The following is a 20,260-nucleotide window of genomic DNA, read 5'->3' on the forward strand; positions in this document are numbered from 1 at the left end:
TAATTCTAGAGGATGAAAACAGAGTTCTTGAGTGTTAGCTTACAACTGGGTTTATATAAATGGTTAGAATATATAATGTTACACACCTTTTTAGAGAAATATCTTATACTACTACTAAATTCAGACTAATACCTGTTGACTTGTCAGTCTTGTAACCAAGTTGGTATAGAAGTCAATTGTTTGCTCTCCTGTTTTTGACAAATTTAAGGGAAAAACTAAAACTTTAGTATAAGTTTAGTTTTTAAACCTTTTAGGCACAATCTTTTACTTAAAAATAACCACTTTTCTCTGACCGTGTATGAGCAATTGTGTAGAAAGGCTTAGAAAAGTGCTGTCCAATATGGTAGCCACTAGTATATTTGACTATTGAGTACTTGAAATATGACTAGTGTGACTAAGAAACATAATTTTATTTTTATTTAATTTTAGTTAATTGTAGTTAATTTAGTTAATTGTAAAAGTAGTTGTGTATGGCTAGTATGGCCACCCATGTTGGATAGCACAGTTTACAGGATGGTTTGTTCAAAAGCAAAACATTGTAAAGAAGACATAATTTGAAGATAACATTAAAAGTAAATTCTCATTCATGGTTGGCCTGTCTGCGTGATAGCACTCTATTTTCCCAAAGTATCTTAATTTGATACTGGCATTTCTTTTCCCCACATCATTGATGTGATTGAGAAAATTTGACAGAGGTTCGTTCTTTTAAGTTATCTTTTAAAAACATATTCCCTAGATGATGTCTGTTTCTATAACTTTATTTACACGCCTAGTCTCAGTTCATTTTAGTAAGCATTTGTTGAGCACATACATGTGCCACATTCTGTTCTATGCTCTGGAAGTGCAAAGATTAATAAAATATAATTGCTGTTACTAGCAGTTTACTTTAGTTGGGATTAAGAGAGAGGGTGGTGGGGATAAAGGGAAATTTGTGTTCACTTTTTTAAAAACCTCTATGTATTAAAAACCTCTGCAATTTGATACTGTTTAGGAATATTCTTAAACTTTTCTCACTTAAAAAAAAAATACACCAACCATTTTTCTTAAGTGAAGAGAGGTGTGTTTTTTTATTTTGCCTCTTTGTGCCTGATGATTTTATTTCATACCCTCCCATAAGTGGAATGCAGCCTCTGCGTTCTTCCCATTACAGCATATAGGATGATGTGGCAGCCAGCTACTCTGGATCATTCAGAGTAGTTCTATGAGGTGAAGCCTGCTTGTTCTTTGGGACCTGTAGGTAGTACCTAGACTATCCTTCCCCCACACTTTATCCATGAAAACTGTGCCTTATGCATTTATCAGGTTACAGTCACGCTCTTTCACAAATCATCCTGAAGTGTCTATACTCATGCATTCATTCAACAGATATTTTTTGATTGCCTCCTATGTGCCAGGCTCTGTTGAACTATGAGGGGAAGTGAGGCATGTCACCTGTGGACTGAGACGTCAAGAGTCACATGCTCCCTCAATCTCTTTTCTATTTTGGTGGTGACTTGTTACCATAGTGGAACTTTAAGATTACAGCAGCCCAGATCCCTCAATCTCCTTAAGAAGTAGAGCTAACTTCCTCGAGCTTAGTGTCCACTTCAAATAAAACCTTTCAGGTTTGGGGATGTTTGTTACCAAAGCATAGCCTAACCTAGCCTAATACGGGGTTGTTTTCAGTCATTTGCTGTTACGACAAGTGCTACTATGAATATTTTTATAATTTGCACATGTGCAAGCGTTTCTTGGCTTTATATCCAAGAGTAAAATTGCTGAGTTGCGGAATATGCAGACAGACAATTGACTTTATGAGCCAGTACCAAATTGTTTTCTGAAGTAGTTAAACTCTGCTGCTAGCAGTGTTTAAGAATCTCTTTGCTGTACATCCTTGCTAACACTTAATTTTGGGAAGCCTTCTTAATTTTTGCCAGTATAGAAGGTGTAAGTAGTATCTGTTAATGGCCTTGATTTACGTTTTCACTTCTTGTGAGATTGGGTATGTTTTCATGTATTTATTCACTGTAAGTAATCTGTGAAATGAATGCTTGTGTCATTTGCTCATTATTTATAGGGTTGTCTATCTTTTGCTTATTTCTTTATAGGAATTCTTTATATATTCTGGATATTTTGTCAGTTACCTTTTGTTGCAGATCTCCTGCTTTGTGGTTTTCTATTCTGTGGTGTGAAATGTATCATATTTGTCAATTTTTTTCTTTAGAGTGCTGTGTCATAAAGATATTCTCCTATGTAAAGATATTCTCCTATATAATCCTCTAAAAGTTAGAATTTTGCCTTTCACATTAAATCTTTAATTCATCTGAATTTTGGGGGGAGGTGGAGGGGTATGATGTAAAGTAAGGATCTTCTTTATTCACCTGGATTTCCTGGAAGGTAGAGCTTGACACAAAAGGCTTACGTGTCTTTACAGTATTAGGAAGTACATCCCAGAGAACAGAAGTGTGAGAAAAGGGGAGAAGCACAGAATGAGTGGTAACTAATATGGAAGTGTAACTGCTTGCTCCTTCTCACTGCATTGTCCCCTAGGATGTTATATAAAGTCAGTCACAGGATCATCCAACACAGGATGAGAAAAAGGATCTATCTGATGAGATCTGTGTTCCCATCACCATTGGTCAGAGTTAACTTCCCTGTACTATTATGTTGCATGTCTGGGTGCCACAGTAGCCCATGGCAGTGTACAGCTCAGGCATGAAGTGAGGTGTTGTCATGTTGTATCTGCATTTAAAAGTTGGCCACACCTGCTGTTTTCTGGTCTTTACGGCACGAGGAATCATGAGCAGCAAAGTCTCCCGCAACACCCTCCACGAGGCAATGTAGGAAGTCCTGCACAGGAACCAGGACGAGCTGGAAGTGTTTGGAGACGGTCAAGCTGCAGATCAATGTGAAGAACTATGATCTTCACAAGGACAAGTGTGTCTCAAGTTCTCCGTATGTATTCTGGGGGACCAGCAGCACTGTGATGAGGCTAAGGCCATGGATATCTCCTACATGGACATCGAGGCACTGAAGACACTCAATAAGAATAAGAAACTGGTCAAGAAGTTGGTCAAAAAAGTATGATGCCTTTTTGGCTTCAGAGTCTCTGATCAGGTAGATCTCACAAATCCTGGGCCCAGGCCTGAGTAAGGCTGGCAAGTTCTCTTCTTTGTGTGACCCGCAATGAGAACATGGTGGCCAAAGTCGATGAAGTGAAATCCACAAACAAGTTTTAGATGAAAAGAAGGTGTTGTGTCTGACAGTGGCTGTTGGCCATGTGAAGATGACAGATGATGAACTTGTGTGCAGTATGCACTTAGCTGTCAATTTCCTGGTGTCATTGCTCAAAAAGAACTGGCAGGACATCTGGGCTTTGTACATCAAGAGCATCATGGGCAAGCACCAGCACCTGTACTAAAACACAGCTTAGTAAACCATACTGCTACCATTAAAAATAATAAAAATAATAAGTAAAACTTGGCCACACCCAATATAGAGCTGGTAGCTGGAGTAGCAGCTTGAACAAGAGACAGGTGAAGCTGGGAGGCTCAGAAAAGATGCATAATTGGTGTGGTATCTGGCACAGGATCTTTTTTTTTTTTTTTGAGTCCTCACCTAAGGATATTTTTTCCATTACTTTTCAGAGAGAGAGGAAGGGAGGGGGGCATTTCGGAGGGAGAGAAACATCAGTGTGAGAGAGAGACATCGATTGGTTTCCTCCTACCAGGTGCCCCAACCAGGGCTGGGGATCGAGCGTGCAACCAAGGTATGTACCCTTGGCTGGAATCAAACCTGGGACCCTTTAGTACTTGGGTGGATGCTCTAACTAGCACTAAGCCAAACTGGCTAGGGCGATCCAATTTTTTAAATAAAAATTTGTCTTGTTAGGGTGAGTCTATTCACATTATTCTTCAGTAGTGTCTTTGCTATTCCTAGGCCTTTGCTTTTTATATAATTTTAGAATTAGCTGTCCAATTTTTTACAAAACACTTCTGGGATTTGATTAGGATCCCATTGAATCTAAATATTAGTTTGAGGAAATTTGGCATCTGTACAATTTTGAGTCTTTAAATTCATGAACATTAGTACCTCTCTCCATTTATTTAGGTCTTCAATACATTTTCCCCCTTTATAAAGGTTCTAGGTCCATGGATCTCAAACTGTTCCAAGGTACCCTGGGGTGCCCCTCTGAGCTCAGAGGACCACAGAATATTTTAAATTTTAGAGGGAAACAGTGATGGACATCTGTTGTACGCAGTGTGGAGCTTAGGAAATTCCGGTTTCAACATTAGGTTGTGATACATTTGATAATGTCTGTCTTTGTGAAGCAGTTGGCTGAGATGAAAAGTATGAAAATCAATGTGGAACAAAAAGTGAGGGTGAGCCGGGTGTGGGGTTTCAGAGGTTGTACAGTATCTTTGCATTATTAGAACTATACATTATTAGAAAGTATTTCCAGTGCCCCAACTGTATTTTCTACATCTCTTCCCCACTTTTTTTTTTTCCTTTCTGTCTTGCTATTAGTAGGCCTGATATTGGTACCAAATGAAAATACTCCTTTCATTCTAATTTGTGAACTTTCCTTTCATAGTGTGTATTGCCTACTTAAGAAATTTGGCATCTGTACAATTTGGGATATTTAAAAAATTTTTAAAATTTGATTTTGTTCTGTTTTTGATTTGGGATATTTTTATTGATGCTTTTGCTCTCAAAGGTATTTGAAGCTGTTTTTTGAGGGGGAGGAATAAAAGGCCAGTGGTGTTGGGGCTGCTTGTAGTTTAATGAGAGATCATTAGGTGTCTTATCAAATAGTGTTGCATTATTACATTCATATGGTATCGAAAATTGAGGTCCATTTGTTTATATAAAATTTAAGTAAAAATATAAAGCAAAATTGTTTTTCAGTAATATATGATTTATACTTGGATTACCATAGTTTATCTGAGTAGATTATAATAAATTTAGTAATTTCTAGTTGGACTGACTGGTTCCAGACACCACTCCTTTTTGTATTTCTGTTGTATATTTAACTTCCCCTAGTCTCCTTCAGTGGACAATTGAGGAATTGTTTGTCTTTGAGTCGAGTCACAATTAAACAATAGGCCTGTTAGAAGAGTACAGTGTGTTTTGGGCATGCTTTTTGTTTGGCCTACTTGTTTTTCACTGAAGGGTAGAAAAAGTAAAAAGTGTTTGAACGAATTTGGAGAGAGGCACTAATCATTTGCTCTCTTTTTTTAATAAAACATTTTTGAGCAGTGATAGAGCAAAATATAGGTAAATCAGTATTTTATCATGAATTGTTTTTACATTTATTGTTTCTGGTTAAATGTAGTATGTAAAGAACCTTATCACATCCTCATTTGGCACTTTTTTAGGCAGTTGATACTGTAAGTAGAAGAAATACACAAAAAACCACACTGCTTTATGGAACAGGAATGAGGACTAAGGCCATGAATTGGTTGTTAGGGGGAAACTATAAATCTTTGCAAAAATATTTTTGTTAGTATAGGGTAGTAGGTAATGTCTTAGTGAAATGCTCATTGATAAGAGAACTAATAAATTAAGGAAGAATAATATTTCATCTGGGCACAGAGTGTATACCATAACTCAGTAAAGATTATTGTTTAATACATGCAAAGATCTATGTTAAACATTATAGGAGATAGTAAAATAGTATAGCAGTAGTGGCAGTAGTAGTAATAATAGTAGTAGTAGTACAGTCCCTGCCTTTAAATTACTTGAAGTCTTGGGTAAGAAAGACACCTAAAGTTATAATTAATGATGCACAGTTATAATTCATTGCCACAGAATGGTGCAGTGTATTAACATAATTAAGAAAAAGCATGTGATTAAGTGTTGTTAGTAAACTTGAATTCCAGTCTTAGTATTGTTGGTAATTAGATGTGTGTGACTTTAGGCAAACCATTTACTTTTTGGTGTGTCAGTTCCTTTGCATATAAAATAAGGAAGATGGACCAGATTGATTCTAATATTTTCCAACTTTAATATTTTCTGAATTTATTTTCCTGTGTAACTTGCATTCAGAAGATGTGAGGGGTCATTTTAAGAAGGTATAGATAGACTAGAAGGGCCTTACATAGGAAATAATTTTTACTGAGCATTGAAAGATTTGTTGGATAAAGAAAAGGATGGCGATTCCAAGATGGCTGCGGACTGAGTGGAAGCTACACGGACACTCTCCCAGAACCAAACTGGAGTTAGAACTAAAATACAGAAAAACCACCCTGCATAATCAACTGAAGACGAGCTGGAGAGCACCCTCATAACCAAGGACCTAAAGTGAAGACCGACTAGAGACTGGTAGGAAGTGTGGAGGCGTGAAAGGGCTGGCCCAGCCCCCTTAGGCAGCCCCTGAAGGTCCAGAGGGAGATCTCAGCTGTGGGGGTTCCCACGGAGAACACTGGGGACTAAATCCCAAGCTGGGCTCCCCAGCTCAGAGCACGAGAACTGAGAAAGATGCCCACATAACATCTGGCTGTGAAAAGCAGTGGGGTTTCTGTCTGCCAGGAAGATAGCTGGAAATGCAGGCACCCTCTTAAAGCGCCAACACACAAAGTTTCGTGTGCAGCCACTCACCTGGGGCTCCAGCAGAGGGAGGGCAGGGTGGACTGGAGCTGTGTGAGGAGGTTCCGGGGTTCCAGGCTTGAGGGATGGAGCTCAGAGAGCAGCAATCTGGATTCCCGTGTTGTTATTCCCCCATACAGCAGAAACATCTTTCTCAGGCAGACCTTTACCATCCAAGCAGCTTTTGCCTGGGGGTGAAGCAATTGCCCACTCTGTTGGAAAATCTCTTACCCCATCCTGTGGAGTTCCTATTCCCTGAGGCTCATTAACAGACTGAATAACAGCCAGCCTGTGGGTGCTTTGAGTTTTTGCCTGATCTGCTTACAGAGAGAGAGAATATTAAAGGCAGCAAGAGAAAAGCCGTCTGTTACCTACAAAGGAGCTCCCATAAAGCTGTCAGCTGATTCCTCATCAGAAACTCTGCAGGCCAGAAGGGAATGGCATGAAGTATTTAACCTTTAAAAGACAGCATTTAAAAGACAGCATCATACAAACTCCATATATTTTCCAGGATCAACTGTACAAATAATGGTTTCTTTCCTTTTGCCTGTAAAAAAGAACATATATGCTTAGGTTTCTGAGTATTTAAGGTAATGAAAAGCAAGGATCTGAAACCAAGACTACTCTATCCAGCAAGGCTATCATTCAAAATAGATGGTGAAATAAAGAGCTTCCCAGACAAAAAAAAAAAAAGACTAAAGGAGTTTATCACCACCAAACAGCATTGCAAGAAATGTTAAAGGGACTGCTGTACTAAGTTGAAATAGAATGAGAAATTGGCATAAAGAAAAATAGTAACCTTAAATATAAATTGATTGAATGCTCCAATCAAAAGACATAGGGTAGCTGAATGGATAAGAAAACAAGACCTGATGATTGTTACCTGGTTTTCCTGTGTCACTTGCCCTTTCACTTCAAGCCTATCTGCACACACATGCACACACACACAGCACCACAGCATGGGTGGAAAGACAAAAAACTCAGAGCTAGGGGTAAGAACATGTTTTGTAAGAAGATGATTTTGAATAAAAAGGAATGTTCCATCTTGGACATGGTTGGAGCAGCTGTGGGGGATCACAGAAGATTTAAAGCAAGATAGGCAGCCTCATCTATCTACAGACTGCCACCCAAGTTTCCCTGTGGTGTGAAAATGCTCATTGCTTTTGTTCTAAAGAGTAAAAAGCTAACCTGCCATCCAGAACATTATTCCCCATATCAAACTGGACCTGAAGAAAGTTTAAATGTCCCAGTCAGTGTTCAGACTTGGATCGTTTCCCAAGTTTGAGAGTTACATGCCAAAAACCTGCAGACAAACCCAAAATTTGGCTGCCTTGAGCACAAGTTGTTCTTGTTTCCCAGCCTTGTAGAGTTTAGAGGTAACTAACAAGGAAAAGGGAAATGTACAGGTAAGTGTAAGGAATAGTAACATGTCCGATCTTGCCCGGTTCCGTCCCCACATCCATTAAAAGAGGCTGGGACACTAAAAATCAAAGTCTGGGGACCAACTGTAGTAGACTCTGGCTGGGGCAAGGGGGAGGCTATCATACCCTCTTCGGAAAAAGAAAAGAAAAGAAAATAAGACCCAAATATATGCTGTCTACAAGAGACCCACCTCAGAACAAGACTCACACAGGCTGAAAAAACAAAAATGAAAAAAGCTTCTGGAGGACTTTAAGGGAGAGATCAATAGCAATGCAGTCATAGTAGAGGACTTTAACACCCCACTGATTTTACTGGATAGATCTTTCAGACAAAAAATCACAGAAGCAGTGACTCTAAATGACACACTAGATCAAATGGATTTAATTGACATTTATAGAACTTTTCACCTCAAAGCTGAAGAATATGCATTCTCCTCAAGTGCACATGGGATATTCTCAAAGAAAGACCACATGTTAGGACACAAAACAAATCTCTACAAGTTCAAGATGATTGAAGTCATATCAAGCATCTTCTCAGACATTTATACCATGGAATACTATGCAGCTGTAAAAAAGAAGGATCCCTTACCCTTTGAGACAGCTTGGTGGGACCCGGAGAGTATTATGCTAGTCAAAATAAGCTAGTCAGAGAAAGACAAGTATCACATGATCTTACTCATATGTAGAATCTGATGAACAAAATAGATTCAAAGACTTAGAAGCATGGAACATACTGACGAATCTCAGAGGGAAGGCGGGGGTGGGTGGATGGGTGGGGAAAATTTAACCCAAGAATTAACAGGCATATGTGCATAACCCATGGACATAGATGATAGTGTGATGAAGGTGGGGGGGTGCAGGGTGGCGGGGATCAATGGAGGGAAAGGAGGACATTTGTAATACTTTCAACAATAAAGATAAAATATTTAAAAAAGTAAAGGGTGAAGAAAATTTGAGAATGGAGAAATACATTTACAAAGGTGATTTAGGGCAGGAAGATCTTTGGTATATTTGGGGTACATGAAGTGTAGGATTTACCTGTTACATTCAAATGAGATCAAATTGATTTAGTAGTAAATGGCCTTAAATGCCAGAGTTTAATCCTCGGTCTGTTGGTTAGGGGTAGCTGTGTGTTTAACCAATTCTGACTTCTTTCTTTAAACAAAACTGAGTGCATAGAAACTCTCTAGGGCCTTGGCCAGGTAGTTCAGTTGGTAGAATGTTGTCCCTATACACCAAGGTTGCAGGTTCAGTCCCCAGTCAGGAAACATAGAAGAAGCAGCCAATGAATGAATACATAAATGGAACTACAAATCAGTGTTTCTCTCGCCCCTCTCTCTCCTCTTCTCTCCTTTCAATAAATAAAAAATTAAACAAAAAAAGGGAACAATTGGGGGTATGAGGGTGAGGTATAGAGCCGGGGTATACTTTAAAGCAGCAATTCTCAAAATGTAGTCTCTGGTACCTTTGGGGTCTATGGGGTCAAAACCTATTTTCATATTCTTTGCCTTTTACACTGTTTTGACATTTGCATTGATAATTGCAAAAGCAATGGTGGGTAAAACTTCTGTACTTTAACAACAATGAAGGTACTGGCCATGGGGTTGTAGTTTTTTTAAAAAGCCAGGTTCACTTAAGGATGTATTTGATGAAACAATAAAATTATTATTTTTTTCTTCCCCACCCGAGGATATTTTCCCCCCCATTGCTTTTCAGAGAGAGTGGAGGGGGTGTAGATTAACATCAGTGTGAGAGAGACACATTGATTAGTTGCCTCCCGCATGCACCCTGACCAGGGATGATCAAGCCTGCAACCAAGGTTTGTGCCCTTGACCAGAATTGGACCTGAGACCCTTCAGTCCAAGGGCCGATGCTTTAACCTTTGAGCCACATGGCCAGAGCTGGTTTTTAGTTTTCTTAGGTGTACACTAGGAGTGGAATTGCTAGGTCATATGGTAGGTAACTTATATTTAACTTTTTGAGGAACTTATTAATTCCTTTTCTAATAGACTTTATTTTGGAATAGTTTTATATTTACAGAGAAGTTGCAAAGATAGTAAATTTCCTTTTTAGCTATCACTCATCTTCCCCTAATGTTAACATTACATAAACCATAAAATATATGTCAAAGCAAAGAAGCCAATGTTAGTACATTACTATTAATTCTAGATTCTATTTGAATTTCATTCGTTTTTCCACTAATGTCTTTTTTTCTGTTCCAGGATACCTCATTGTCATGTCTCCTTAGACTCCTCTGTTCTGCGACAGTTTCTCAGTCTTTGTTTTTCATGTTCTTCACAGTTTTGAGTAAACCGATCAGGAACTTTGTAGAATGACCCTCAGTTTGGATTTGTCTGATGTTTTTCCCATAATTAGACTGGGTTACAGGTTTTGGGGAAGAATACCACAGAGGTGAAGTGTGCCTCTCATCACATTAGAACTGGGGGTGAGTGATGTCAACGTGATTTATTATTGGTGACGTTACTCTTGGTCACTTGGTTAATGCAGTTGTAATGAAAAAAGGGGTTCTATGGAAAGTAACTAAATAGGGTGACCCAATCGTAAATTCCTAACTGTGCTGTTCCTGGTGGGTAGTCACGCCCCAGGCATATAACATTTTTAGTAAAAGGTTTATCTTTACCTTAAGCAAGCCCTACTCCGAAGAGAGCATATAAATTTTTATTTTAATCTTCACTGGAGGATATTTTTTCCATTGCTTTTCAGAGAGAGTGAAAGGGAGACAGAGACAGAGAGAGAGAAACACTGATTGGTTGCCTTCTGCATGCGCCCTGACTGGGTCCAGGGATTGAGCCTGCAACGGAGGTAGGTGCCCTTGGTCAGAATTGAACCCAGGACCCTTCAGTCCAAGGGCTGATGCTCTAACCACTGAGCAAAACTGGCTAGGGCAAGAGAGCACATAATCTTAACTGTCCTGTAATCCCATCCCCAGATTGCTTTCTCCTGCCCTTATGTAATCTTTGTTTCTTCCTTAATCTCAAATGCATGAAAGAAACTAGCATTTATCTCAGTCTGTTGAGATCCTCCTGCCCGGTGTGTACTCTTTTTTTGTTTTAATCATTCTCTACGGGTTTGACACAATGTCCGATTTTTCCACTGCAAGTTATTTTTCCCTTTTCCATATTCTTTGGAAATGAATCATCTAGTTCCTCAAGTGGGGAGGAAAGTTAAGCTTTAACTCTTAGAGGGAGGTGTATCTACATATATTATTTGGAAATCTTTGGTAAGGAAGATTTGCCCCCACCACATTTTATTTATTCATTTATTTGTATCAATATAAATTGTATATATTTATTTTATACTTTGGGTTATAATCTAATACTGCTTCATTAATTTTTGTTGCTCAAATCATTGCATCACTGCCCTAGTCGGTTTGGCTCAGTGGTTGTAGAGCGTCAGCCTGCAAACTGAAGGGTCCCAGGTTCGATTCTGGTCAAGGGCACGTACCTCGGTTGCAGGCTTGGCCCCTGTAAGGGTGCGTGTGGGAGGCAGCCAATCCATGTGTCTCTCACATCAGTTTCTCCCTCTCTCTCCCTCTTCCTTCCAGTCTCTCTGAAAAGCAGTGGAGAAAACACCCTCGGGTGAGGATAAAAAAATCACCCCAGCACTGACTTTTTGGAACTCTTTCCTGTGACACTCCTTTACCCTTTTTAAGTACTTCCTTACTTCTGACACTGTAAGATGCTCTGGGCCAGTGATTTTCAGCTGGTGTGCCGCATGAATTTTTAAAACATGCAATGCCTGCCTATTTAGTCAGAGGCACTGACCTCTTTATCCCTTAGATTGTAAAAAAAGGAAAATAGTCAACACAACAATAGCTATCCCATATGAATGGATCATACCTTTTTGGTTTTTGTCACATTGACAAAAAATATATCCTTTGTTAATATATTCTGTGTGCCGCAGAATTTTAATAATTAGTTTATGTGTGCCATGAGGTGAAAAAGGTTGAAAATTGCTGCTCTAGGCTAATCTTTTATTTTTCCTGTCCTAGGCCCAGAATCATCTAGTCCTCAGGAGCACTGAGGCACTGTTAATTTCCCAAGGTCACACACTTAAGTAAATGGTAGAACCAGGATTCGAAGCAAAACAGTCATTTTACAACTCATGCTCTTAACCACAGTATGGGACAGCATGCAGCTGAAGGTGCATTGGAAGTTTCTACTTATGTTCCGTTTATGAACCAGCCTTAAGGATAAAATTTGTAGTCAGTTTACACCAAATAATTACTGTACCCTGACAATTTTATACTAATTCTTTTTTAACCACAGTTGTAAAAATTAGTTACTAGCCACTGATAATGACTTAATTTTTTGGTGCATTTCCTTCTATAAATGCATGCAAATATATTTTGAAATTTTGTTACATTGTTATTGTGGCAGGATAGCAAAAAGCTAGGAAAATTCCTGGGCAAGTGGAATGGGGAAACAGACAAGAAAATTAAACAAGGCCAAACAGCATGGGCAGCTTGCAGCCAGCTTGTGTATCACAAGAACTTATCTTCCCCAACCAAAGACACTTGAGAGCAAATGATTTATACTTCTCCTCCCTAACGAAGAATGCATAGCTTAAATCACCCTGGCCTGGGAAATAGAGAACAAAGACCCAATTAATGCCATTTGTGCCAGCTAAACCCAAGGACAGATAAAGTCTGGGGGACAAATAACCCAAAGGCATTTGGATGGTATCACTTGAGGGGAGAATGTTAGGTAGGACATATAGCTGCTATGGTGGGAGCAGGGGAAGGGGGGAAAAGGAGGAGTTTATCTCACCCACTGAACAAAGAAGTCAGCCATCTTGGGACTTGCCAAGATAAAATTGCCAGATGTCCTCATAAATTCTGGAAAAAGCCACAACAGTGTAAAAGGGGAACCTTGAAATCTAGTCTATCTGGCAGGAGAACCTTGAAACCAATAGAGGGGAAAGTATAAAACCCTTGAATCCCCACCAGGTAGGGTGCTCAGACTAGCTGAGTTGCCTGCTTATGCTTTATGCCAAGTGTATTCTTTTTAAAAAAAATATTTTTACTGATTTTTAGAAAGAGAGAGAAAGGGAGAGGGAGAGAAACATCAATGAGAGGGAAACATCATTGATCTGCCTCCTGCAGGCCCCCCTGCTGGGAATTGAGCCCACAACCTGGGAATGTGCCCTGAAAGGGATTTGAATGGGTCACTTCTTGGTTCTTGGGTCAGCACTCAACCACTGAGTCACACCAGCCGGGCCCAGGTATATTCTTAATAAATTTGCTTGCTTGGCTTTCTTAATAAATTTCACTTGCTTTGCTTCAACACCACTTTTTATCACTTGTCTGAATTCTTTCTGGCAAGTGTGACAAGAGCCAAGGAGGGGAAAGCCCACTTAGACTCGGGTGGATCTCCAGTAACATTCTGATTTTTAAATTTAATATGCATTAGTATAGATGATATTTGGTCAAAGTGTAACTAAAATCTGATCCTGTTTCTGTTGTCACTGGCGATTAAGATGAAAGTGAGCTGCTCCAAGTTTCATCTCTTTTCCCTTAATGTTATGGTCACATAAGAGATAAACATCTGTCTTGATTCATCAAATAATCCTCAAAATACTGTTACTAAGCCTTGTCTGCCTTCCATTTGTAGCAATAGATAAGTCCCCTCTGGCAATGCACACCTGACAGCCCACGCTTAAAAACAACTTGTCACTTCCTGCTGCTATCCCACCCGAAAACAAAGCAAACCCCACATGATGTAACCATCTGGTTTGGAAGAATCATTTGACTGTATTTCACCTGCACTACCCTCTTAGATCTCATACCCATTTCTTTCTTTGACTAACAGTAGTTTAATTTCACTTCAGGCAGTCTTACACACAAATATAAATCTTTTTTATTTCATTCTCCCAGCCCTTCTCTAGTAGTTATTCCCAGAAATGTTTTTCCCCCTTTACCTTCTCTCATTCTCCTCCTTTTGTAGGCTGAAAAATAACTTTCTATGGCAGATAAAATATACAGTAGTGCTAGTGATACACTCCTATCAAGGAAAACAAAAGGTGTATGATTTAGAGTATAATTAAGTATAATAACCTCTTTTTTACTCAGTTCTTTCCAAATTATACCTACTTCAGGTACTAGCATTCAAACTAAGTAATTTTTAATTTTATGTAAATAGAGTTGGCATTTTCATTGTACATATACAAAGTTTTGTTCACTTACGTGCATTAAATAACTTCATAATAAAACAGGATCTAATTACCAGTCGAAACCTTTAGTGCAGAAGTGTGTTGTTTCCTAGGATATATAGTTTTATAACAGAATTCATCTGTAAATTAGGTATCCTCTCCCCTTAACTGCTGTTTTTAAATGTGTGTAATCCACTTTTTTAAAGACAAAATATATTTAAGTATATGTAGCTGGGTTAAAGTTTCCACTGAATTAGCCATGGGCATCACAGGCTGATAGAACCTTGGGATGTGGCCATGCTCTGTTTTTTAGCCAAGCTCTGGATTTACTTTTGTCAGTGTTCCCAGATGGATCAAGTTCTATGGCCCTGTTTGCAAAACTTGCAAGGGACTAAGGTATGTAGTTAGAATGTCAAATTTTCAGAGACCAAATATCGCATCAATGGCACATTTCATCCTTTCGGGAAAGCTTATATGAAGGATAAGTTATAGTCACAAAGCTGGTGAGCATGGAATCAGATTTCAGGGTGGGGGATTCATTGGTATATTTAATAGCAAGTGCCCTACATCTGCTGGAGAAATGAAGACATAGCCTTTTATTGGCTGGTTAGGACATAGTCTTTCTCTTTGGAATTCTCTTTTTTTAAGACTCCATATTGTCTCTTTTTATTAGAACATTTACTCTTAGAATCAATTGATTAGATGAATCTTTTGATATGTTAGTATCATCGTACTTTCCCAAGACTACCATAGTCCTCTAAACTGGACATGGCTTTTCAGACATTTCCTCAGCTAACCATTTACTAACTTTGTTAGGGGAAATTGCCTGTGTTTATAGATGACCAATTTCATCTCTTATTCATTGAGTTTTACAGATCTTGCAGATTTCCCTCTAAATGGGTAACATTATGTAATTTGAAATTGAAGTAGGGGATTGTTACTGTTTTTTGCTAGTCCCTACTATTTTTCACTTTGTTATTAACTAAGTTTTTGCCTGTTTCAGGTTGTATCGTAATTCTGAATCATGTCTGATAACGGAGAACTGGAAGACAAGCCTCCGGCGCCTCCTGTGAGAATGAGCAGTACCATTTTTAGCACTGGAGGCAAAGACCCTTTGTCAGCTAATCACAGTTTGAAACCTTTGCCCTCTGTTCCAGAGGAAAAAAAGCCCAGGAATAAAATCATCTCTATATTCTCAGGCACAGAGAAAGGTAAATAATACTGTGGTTTTAAGAGTCTCACTTATTATTTTGTTACCCATTTGATTTCTCTTAAATTAAAGTATAATAAGTTGATTTTTTTTTGGCGAGCACAGTAAACATACAAGAAAACAATTCATTGTGGTATATAGGCACTTTTGAAAGGCTAGCTTATTTTAAACTGATAGAAAAGAATAAAACTAAAGTTGTTGCTCGACCGACTTGCTATGTCCAGTGAATTTCTGTACTCCTTCATTTTCAGAGACTTGCGCTATAGTCATAGCTCCCCAATATTAATGAAATTTGTGATATTTGAGAAAGACGTACTATTATAAGAATGGTGATATAGAATCTGCACTCCCGTGTTTAAAACCCCTGGAGCCAACTATGTTTTGGAATTAAAGAGGTTTTCTGATTTTCAGAGTAGTAGTAATGCTATCTTTTTATCATGTGTTCTATAGTGCCCTCAGAAGCATCTGAGGCATCTCAGCAATCAACGTGTTAACATATTTTTGGCAAACATGAGTTTAGTCCAGGGTTTCTCATCCCCAGTACCATTGCACACAGTGAAAGAGTTGTTTCATGAAGCTTTTGTTTCAGTTATGTGTGTACAGGCATACCTCTTTTTATTGTGCTTCCCAGATACTGGGTTGAAGGTTTGTGGCAACCCTGCATTGAGCCACTGTATCAGCACCATTTTTCCAACAGCATTTGCTCATTTCATGTCTATATGTTACATTTTGGTCATTCTCGCAATATTTCAAACTTTTTTCATTATTATATTTGTTACAGTATTCTGTGACCAGTGATCTTTGATGTTACTAACATAATTGTTTTGGGGAGCTACAAACCACACCTATATAAGATGGAAAACTTAATAGATATATGTGTATGTTTTGATTGATCCAATGACTGGTCGTTCCCCTATCTCTCTTCCTCTCCTTGGGCCTCCCTGTTTCCTGAGACACAATAATTTTGAAATCAGGCCAATTAATAACTTTACAATGGCCTTTAAGTGTTCAAATGAAAAGAAGAATTGCATGTCTCTTACTTGAAATTAAAAGCTAGAAATGACTAAGTTTAGTAGGGAAGGCATGTCAAAAGCTGAGATAGGCATAAAGCTAGGCCTCTCGCACTGAACAGTTAACCAAGTTCTTGAAGGAAATTAAAAGTGCTACTCCAGTGAATATACAAATGATAAAGCAAAACAGCCTTATTGGTGATATGGAGAAAGTTTTAGTGGTCTGGGTAGAAGATCAAACTAGCCACAGCATTTTCTTAAGCCAAAGCCTAATTCAGTGCCTAACCCTCTTCACTTCTATGAAAACTGAGAGAGGTGAGGAAGCAGAAGAAAAGTTGGAATCTAGCAGAGGCTGGTTTATGAGAAAGAAAGCATCTTCATAATATTAAAGTGCAAGGTGAAACAGGAAGTACTGATGTAGAAGCTGCAGCATGTTCTTTAAAAGATCTAGCTAAGATAGTTAATGAAGGGGCTATACTAAACAATAGATCTTCAGTGTAAATGAAACAGCCTTCTATTGGACGAAGATGCCATCTAGGACATTGCTAGCTAGAGAGAAGTCATTGCCTGGCTTTAAAGCTGAATCTCTTGTTAGGGGCTAATGCAGCTGGTGACTTTCAAGTTGAAGCCAGTGCTCACTCACCATTCCACAGATCCTAGGGCCCTTAAGAATTATGCTTAAAAAAAAAAGAAGAAAAAAGAATTATGCTAAATCTACTCTGCTCATGCTCTATTAATGGAACAACAGAGCCTGGGTGACAGACAGCACTTCTGTTGACAGCATGGTTTACTGAGTATTTTAAGCCCACTGTTGATACTTGCTGCTAAGGGAAAAAAAAGATTCCTTTCAAAATATTACTGCTCATTAACAATTCACCTGGTCACCCAAGAGCTCTGATGGAGATATACAACAAAATTAATGTTTTCATGCCTGCTAGCGCAGCATCCATTCTGCAGCCCATACATCAAGGAGTAATTTTGACTCTCAAGTTCTATGATTTAAGAAATACATTTTGTAAGCCGCCACTGATAATGAGTCCTCTGATGGATCTGGACAAAGTAAATTTGTCAGGAACCAGCCTGAAAAACGAACAAACCTGAGTTGGAGCGGTGGGAATGAAAGAGACAAAGTTATGGGATCAGGAGGACTGCCCTCTAATGAGGAGCAGGGCCAGATGGCTTCAATGCCTTTATTATACAGTAAGTAACAAACAATTAGTAATGAGGTACGGGTGATACAAAGTAGTTCCTTCAAGGCTGCATAAACACTCTTGCAGAGTAAATATCCTGTCTCCTGCCTGAGCCCAGACCTTGGTAATTTCTTTATCTCGGCTCCTCATGGGAACTTGTGGGGAGGGTCGAGTCCTTGACTTCAGACCCTCAGGCTACGTGGACCATGTCCAGACAGTAGCCGGCTCCCAACAAAGGGTAATTGTGGGGAGGGTCAAGTCCTTGACTCTAGACCCTCAGGTGATGTGGACCATGTCCAGACACGTCACCGGCTCCCAACATAAGTTGAAAGCCTTCTGGAAATTATTCACCATTCTGGATGCCATTAAGAACATGTGTGACTCATGGGAAGAGGTCAGAATATCAACATTACCAGGAGTTTGAAACAAGTTGATTCCAGCCCTCATGGATGACTTTGAGGGCTTTAAGACTTCAGTGGAGGAAGTTACTGCATGTGTGATAGAAATAGCAAGAGAACTAGAATTAGAAATGGAGCCTGAAGATGTGACTGAATTGCTGCAGTCTCATGATAAAACTTGACCAGAATAAGGAGTTGCATATTGAAGAACAAAGAAGGTGGTTTCTTGAGAGGAAATCTACCCCTGGTGAACATGCTATGAAAATTGTTGAAATGACAATAAATAATTTAGAATATACATAAACTTAGTTGATAAAGGAGCAGCAAGGTTTGAGAGGATTGACTCTAATCTTGAAAGAAGTCCTGTGAGTAAAATGCTATCAGCATTGTTTGCCACAGAGAAATATTTGGGGAAAGGAAGAGTAAATCCATGCAGCAGGCTTCATTGTCTTCTAGTAAATTGCCACAGCCACCCTGGCCTTCAGGAACTGCCACGCTAATGAGCCAGCAGCCATCAAGAAGGCCCTCCACCAGCAAAAAGATTATCACTCCATGAAGGCTCAGATGATAGCATTTTTTAGCAATAAAGTATTTTTAAATTTAATATGTACATTATATTTTTTAGACACAATGCTATTGGACACTTAATAATAGACTATAATATAGTGTAAACATAACTTTTATATGCACTGGGAAACCAAAAAAATTCACATGACTTGCTTTATTGTGATATTCACTTTATTGTGGAGGTCTGGAACCAAACCCACAATATCTCTGAGTTATGCTTGTATTGGGTAAAATCTATTGATGTGGGTTCTGGACAAAGATTTAAAGTTTACTGTGAGGTATATACTTAGGGATAGAATTGCTGGATTACATGCTATTCCCATGTTTGACTTGACTAGATTTGTCAGATTGCTTTCTAAAGTTTTTTTATGTTCATTCTCACCTACAGAACATAAATGTTACCATTACTGAACATCTTGCAAATCCATGTATTTACAGGACTTTAATTTTTGCCAAGCTGGGAGGTGTGAAATGGTATCATCTCATTGTGGTTTTAATTTGCATTTCCCTGAATACTCAAGAAATTGTCTTTTCATACGTTACTTAAGCATCATTTGTTTTCTGTGACATTCTTTAATCCATTCTTCTATTGAGTTGTTTTTTATTGATAAATATTTTTAATAGTCTATGCTAATCCTTTGTCAGTTATATGTTATTAAATATAGTTTTCCAGGTTATGACTGGCCTTTTTACCCTTTCAGTGGTATCTTTTTTTCTTTTTTTAAATCCTCTTTTTTGCATCGCTTTTCAGAGAGAGTAGAAGGGAGAAAGAGAGAGAGGGAAGGAGGGAGGGAGGAACATCCTTGTGAAAGAGACACATCGATTGGTTCCCTCCCGTATGCGCCCCAGCCTGGGCCGGGATCAGCCTGCAACTGAGGCACATGCCCTTGGCCGGAACCAAACCCGGGACCCTTCAGTCCGAGGGCCAGCACTCTGACCACTGAGCCAAACCAGCAAGGGCTCAGTGGTATCTTTTGATGAATAATTTTGGTGGTGTTGAATCGATCAATTTCTTTCTTTTATGGTTGAGCGTTTTGTGTTTTAAGAAATTGTTGCCAAATTAGGGGTCATAATTACTTTCTTAGGCTTTTCTAAAAGTTTTACAGTTTGCCTTTACAATGTAAACCTTTTAACTGTCTGGATTTGGTTTTTGTGGATCTGTACAGAGAAATAGATTCATTTTCACTTTTTTTTAAAGCAGTGTTCCAGACCATTTATTAAAACTTTTATCATTTCCCCACTGACCTGCAGCACTAGCCGTAATCTGCCAGGTTTCCACGTATACCAGGTTCTGTTTCTCTGTTCTCCAGTTTGTTGCATTGGCTTGTCTGTACCTGAGCTAATGCTGTACTGACTTAATTCCTATAGCTTATAATTCTTAATACCTGATAGAGCAGATCTGCTGCCAGGTTCTTCAGGATCTTTTGGCCCTTTGCTCTTGATACATTTTAGAATTTGCTTATCATGTAGTTTTTTTTTAAAGCCTGTTGATGTTTTGATTAGAATCGAATTTGTTGAGCAAATTGGGGAGAATTGCATTGAAGTTGAGATTGTAGCATCTGCAAGAACACAGAAATCTACCTGCTTAACCATTCCCGACATTTGTGCAGTAGCATTCTTCTGCCTACATCATGAGCTGCTGTTTCTCTCTTTTGTTTTGTCCTAATTTTTTTATTTCTAGGATATTACTCATAGATTTTTTTTTTTTTATGTAATAAAGAGATTT

At 38.7% G+C, this 20,260-nt stretch overlaps 1 protein-coding gene and 1 pseudogene across 1 annotated transcript in view; both read left to right on the forward strand.

The window, feature by feature from the left end:
- PAK2 (p21 (RAC1) activated kinase 2) overlaps window positions 1-20,260 on the forward strand; it is an 80,945-nt gene that overhangs the window by 21,396 nt on the left and 39,289 nt on the right. The window contains exon 2 of the mRNA XM_087818219.1: window positions 15,163-15,370. Within this exon, the coding sequence (XP_087674345.1) occupies window positions 15,184-15,370 (187 nt within the window). The 5' untranslated portion in view covers window positions 15,163-15,183. The remainder of the gene's footprint in view (window positions 1-15,162; window positions 15,371-20,260) is intronic.
- On the forward strand, window positions 1,305-3,427 carry LOC107527277 (large ribosomal subunit protein uL1 pseudogene; annotated as a pseudogene).

The sequence above is a fragment of the Miniopterus natalensis genome, chromosome 6 (assembly GCF_054644295.1).
Source record: "Miniopterus natalensis isolate mMinNat1 chromosome 6, mMinNat1.hap1, whole genome shotgun sequence".
Taxonomy (NCBI): Eukaryota; Metazoa; Chordata; class Mammalia; order Chiroptera; family Miniopteridae; genus Miniopterus; species Miniopterus natalensis.